The 5,315-nt window shown below is 33.9% G+C and overlaps 1 protein-coding gene and 1 long non-coding RNA gene across 13 annotated transcripts in view; both read left to right on the forward strand.

Moving 5' to 3' along the window:
* LOC111086575 overlaps window positions 1–1,549 on the forward strand; it is a 2,254-nt gene extending 705 nt beyond the window's left edge. Inside the window, exons 2-3 of the long non-coding RNA XR_002611310.1 lie at window positions 24–663; window positions 804–1,549. This is a non-coding gene — a long non-coding RNA (uncharacterized LOC111086575). The remainder of the gene's footprint in view (window positions 1–23; window positions 664–803) is intronic.
* The window catches only part of LOC106462599 (shootin-1-like), a 34,414-nt gene that overhangs the window by 20,751 nt on the left and 8,348 nt on the right, over window positions 1–5,315 (forward strand). For all 12 annotated transcript variants that reach the window (XM_022389897.1, XM_022389896.1, XM_022389898.1 and 9 more), the window contains exons 12-13: window positions 1,559–1,626; window positions 2,645–2,727. In XM_022389897.1, coding sequence (XP_022245605.1) covers window positions 1,559–1,626; window positions 2,645–2,727 — 151 coding nt within the window. The remainder of the gene's footprint in view (window positions 1–1,558; window positions 1,627–2,644; window positions 2,728–5,315) is intronic.

Below are 5,315 nucleotides of genomic sequence, written 5' to 3' on the forward strand. Positions count from 1 at the left end.
TTTACTAAAGTTTACAGTGTTAGGCTATGTTTAGTTGTTGTAGATGAAAGTTTACTAAAGTTTACAGTGTTAGGCTATGTTTAGTTGTTGTAGATGAAAGTTTACTAAAGTTTACAGTGTTAGGCTATATTTAGTTGTTGTAGATGAAAGTTTACAGTGTTAGGCTATGTTTAGTTGTAGCAGATGAAAGTTTACTAAAGTGTACAGTGTTAGGTTATGTTTAGTTGTTGTAGATAAAAGTTTACTAAAGTGTACAGTGTTAGGCTATGTTTAGTTGTTGTAGATAAAAGTTTACTAAAGTGTACAGTGTTAGGCTATGTTTAGTTGTTGTAGATGAAAGCTTACTAAAGTGTACAGTGTTAGGCTATATTTAGTTGTTGTAGATGAAAGTTTACTAAAGTTTACAGTGTTAGGCTATGTTTAGTTGTTGTAGATGAAAGTTTACTAAAGTGTACAGTGTTAGGCTATGTTTAGTTGTTGTAGATGAAAGATTACTAAAGTGTACAGTGTTAGGCTATGTTTAGTTGTTGTAGATGAAAGTTTACTAATGTGTACAGTGTTAGGCTATATTTAGTTGTTGTAGATGAAAGTTTACTAAAGTGTACAGTGTTAGGCTATGTTTAGTTGTTGTAGATGAAAGATTACTAAAGTGTACAGTGTTAGGTTATGTTTAGTTGTTGTAGGTGAAAGTTTACTAAAGTGTACAGTGTTAGGTTCTGTTTAGTTCTAGCAGATGAAAGTTTACTAAAGTGTACAGTGTTAGGCTATGTTTAGTTGTTGTAGATGAAAGTTTACAGTGTTAGGCTATGTTTAGTTGTAGCAGATGAAAGTTTACTAAAGTTTACAGTGTTAGGCTATATTTAGTTGTAGCAGATGAAAGTTTACAGTGTTAAGCTATGTTTAGTTGTTGTAGATGAAAGATTGCTAAAGTTTACAGTGTTAGGCTATGTTTAGATGTTGTAGATGAAAGTTTACTAAAGTGTACAGTGTTAGGCTATGTTTAGTTGTTGTAGATGAAAGTTTACTAAAGTTTACAGTGTTAGGTTCTGTTTAGTTGTTGCAGACAAAAGTTTGTTAGCTTAAATATATTTAGTTGTCACGGGAAAATTTATCAAACTGTGTATATATATAAGTAAATAAGATTTAACATAAAGCAAGATGCAAAGAAAAGGATACTTTTTCTAGATATTCATAATGTGGTATTATATAACTTTTATCATTATTTTTAATTTTTCACAATACTACTTTCTAGAAATCTTAAGTTATTGTAGTTGGCACATTTTAAAGCCACTGATGATGAGAAGAGATCATCAATCGAGCCTTAATTTCAACATTTTTGTAAAGAAAACATTTAGTTTGTTTTACATAAAAATTCTGTATCAATTTATGTCTGAATATTGTATGATAGCTTAGTTTAGTTACACCACTAGAATACAAATTTGTTTTTTGAACATGTACTGGATACTTTTGAAACATTTACAGCTGATAATTGGTCTTACTTTGTGTTTAGTATGAGTAATTTAAAGAGATTCCAAACTTTCATTTTACTATTTTGTAGGTCCTTGATGTCATTGATTGGTTCTGGTAAAAAATCAACCCTCAAGCCTTCTGCTCCCAAGAAAGAGAGTGAGTGATTTATGTAAATTCACTGTGAAAAGGTTCACACTCATAAGTTAACACAGCTTGTGATTCTAGGACACAACTAAGTTGTTAATACAGCTTGTGTGAAAAGATTCACACTTGTAAGTTGTTAATACAGCTTGTGTGAAAAGATTCACACTTATAACTCGTTAATACAGCTTGTGTGAAAAAGATTCACACTTGTAACTCGTTAATACAGCTTGTGTGAAAAGATTCACACATGTAACTCGTTAATACAGCTTGTGTGAAAAGATTCACACATGTAACTCATCAACACAGCTTGTGTGAAAAAGATTCACACTTATAAGTTGTTAACACAGCTTGAGATTCTAAGGCAGAACTAAAACATTATTTAATAGTTTATAGTGGTAGTGTCAAAAAATCAAGGGCTTTCAGAAGAATGATGTTATTTTATTTAACATACTTGTTTGTTTACACATGTAAAGAACTTGCTTTTTAAACTACGATTGGGGAATTTCTTCTATTGTGTGGCTGCAGAATTGGGTGTTTTTAGGCAAGTACTCTTAAGCAAGGCCCTGCATGGTCAGGTGGTTATAGTGCTTAACTCACAATCTGAGGGTCACGGGTTTGAATCCCCTTCCCGCCAAACATGCTCGCCCTTTCAGCCATGGGGGCATTATAATGTGACTGTCAATCCCACTATTCATTGGTAAAAGAGTGGTCCAAGAGTTGGTGATGGATGGTGGTGACTAGCTGCCTTCCCTCTGGTCTTTCGCTGCTAAATTAGGGACAGCTAGTGCGGATAAACCTCGTGTAGCTTTGTGCGAAATTCAAAAACCAACAAACCTCTTAAGCACTTTAACTGTATCATAGGTTATAAGTTACTTGTCTGTTTCAATTTATTTTATTCCATGATTTACACAACAGAGTTGTATCAAAGTTTGATAGCTGTGGTGATGTAAAGGTTTGAGATATGTGTGAAACTTTGCTTTCTATAAAGATTGTGGTGGCTTAAAAATATTTGCATGTTGTTGTTTTTCAGAAGTGAATCCACAACAGAATGCTATGTTGGAGATGATTGAATGCATCAAGAAAGGGAACATACAGCTAAAACCCACACAGAAGGTACTTGTTGTTTTATTTGATTTTCTGCTGGATTTGACCTAGTGGTTAGCATGGCAGACTGTGGCTAGGAAGCTTCAAGGTTTGAGCTGCGAAGTTCTGCTGAACGTGCTTCACACTTTCTTCTGTGACAGTTAATTTCACTATTTATTTAAGAGTAACTGTACAGTTGGTGGGTACATCTAACTAGTGTCCTTCCTCTGATTAGTAGCTGTAAATTATGGAATAGATGACTGTGTCTAAACCTAAGGGAGCCAAGATCTGTCATTTTGTCCACGTGTACACAAAAAGTACCATTATGATGTAAAATACTAAATATTTATTTGATTTTGTGTATTGAAATCCTTTTTTGTTCTTTGACCTTCTATCGTTGCGGTAAATACAAATGATTTGATTTCAATGGGATGTTTGTGTATTTAAACTTTTAAGGGTATCGTGCATTTTTAAAATCCATAGCCATGATGCTAAGACTTTTTTGTGTGTAAAAGTACCAAGAGATAGTTTTGAAGAATTTTTTTTTTCTTTGTATTGGTAACGGTGTTGCACATTAGTTGGGAACATTCATTTACTATAACATAGATTACATTTACCTATAATATAGCTGAAGAGAAAGAGTGAGCTTTCTATTAAACTGGATTAAAAGGATCGGCTAGTGATATAACTTTTACCAGTGTTTATAAGCAGCTATTTTATACACAGTTTTTAACTCTGCATTCTCAAAGTGAAACCAGATCATTCACTGTAATCCTACACCTAGAGTTCACCTGAAGTCAGACTAAGCAAGTAGAATATTTTTCTAATTTATTTTCTAATCAAAATAAACAATCTTATATTAATGAACAAAATTACTTTGTTCAAGTGATTGTTTTCAGTACACAGTTTTTGATTTAAAATTGTTTACTTTTCTTTTTGTTAAAAGCCTACATATAAAATTGATAACTTCTGATAGTTTCACCACTTCACCAATAGATCACTTTAATTTGCATATGTAATTTCTGATTGAACAGTTAACACCAAATTTTAAATAAAGAAGAAAGTTCTAAAAAATGAAACATTGTTTTTGACTTAATTATTTTGTGGTAGAAATAGCTTGTGCAATGTTAAATGATGTTATCCAGAAACAAGTTTATAAAGTTTAATACAATATCTGTATTGAAAAGCATACACTTATACAGGGGAAATACTAGTCCCCTTGGGAACCTAAGCAGGAATATTTTTGAATCCCTTACCAACCCCCTGGAAAAAAATACTAACTGGAATATTTCCACAAACCCAAAATACGCATACTAACATACATGTTAAAAAGTTCTTTCTACTCCCAAATTGACATCACTGCATCAGTATCTATCTCAAATCATACTGCACCTAGTAACCATTGATGGTATATTTACCTGATTGAGATATGGCTTGCTGCTACAATTTTAAAACCTTCTCCTGTTGCTGAGTAATGATTTTTTTTATTTCTTTCACTCAAACTACACTTTTTTTTTTATTGAATGAGTACAATATTAAAATATGCAAAAGTCAAAGTTCTGATTTAAAAAAAAATTACCATGAATTGAAAGTGGGCTTTTAGGCTGCTGCTTGAGGCCTAAGCTTGCTTTGTCTGCTTATCCCCTAATACCATCATTGTATGTATGTGTGTGTATATATATATATATATATATATATTGTAATATTATGTAGAAAATGAAAGCAAAGAAGACAATTGAAACCAAAACAGACATGGACCACCTGGGCACGCACCATAAAGTGGGTAGTTATGCAATGTGCCCTGGTTTATGAGGTACTGGTGGAAGTAAGACCCATCCTGCATTGGGGTTACACCATCTATCCAGTTTAACCTCAGTTTTGCAGGCCTCACATTCATAATAATAATAATAAATATATAAAGAACAGATGTGGGTGCTCTAGCCTACAATGTTCCACATCTTTACCACCTTTTGCTGACTGCAGCCAGATGTGGGTGCTCTAGCCTACAACGTTCCACATCTTTACCACCTTTTGCTGACTGCAGCCAGATGTGGGTGCTCTAGCCTACAACGTCCCACATCTTTACCACCTTTTGCTGACTGCAGCCAGACGTGGGTGCTCTAGCCTACAACGTTCCACATCTTTACCACCTTTTGCTGACTGCAGCCAGATGTGGGTGCTCTAGCCTACAACGTTCCACATCTTTACCACCTTTTGCTGACTGCAGCCAGACGTGGGTGCTCTAGCCTACAACATCCCACATCTTTACCACCTTTTGCTGACTGCAGCCAGATGTGGGAGGGTGGCTGTTCCAAAAAATAAAAAATGAATTTAGGAAAAAGAAATAATTGGAATACATACATCAATGGGGGAGACAGTAAAACTGTTCTTGAAGTTAGGATTCCAACCCCCATAATGATGTTTGGTCGTAAATACCATGATGTTAAGGTATCACTATACAAGCCCAATCTAAATTGTCAGTATAGCTCCCATCCTCCGCCCATCCATGCTACTGTCAAGATCTTCAAATGTTCTATAAGAATTACATAGTAGCAGATCTTATATAGGGAAAATTATACATCTACATTAATAAACCTATACAAGATACTGTCCAAATA

The sequence above is a fragment of the Limulus polyphemus genome, unplaced genomic scaffold (assembly GCF_000517525.1).
Source record: "Limulus polyphemus unplaced genomic scaffold, Limulus_polyphemus-2.1.2 Scaffold1205, whole genome shotgun sequence".
In the NCBI taxonomy this organism is placed as follows: domain Eukaryota; kingdom Metazoa; phylum Arthropoda; class Merostomata; order Xiphosura; family Limulidae; genus Limulus; species Limulus polyphemus.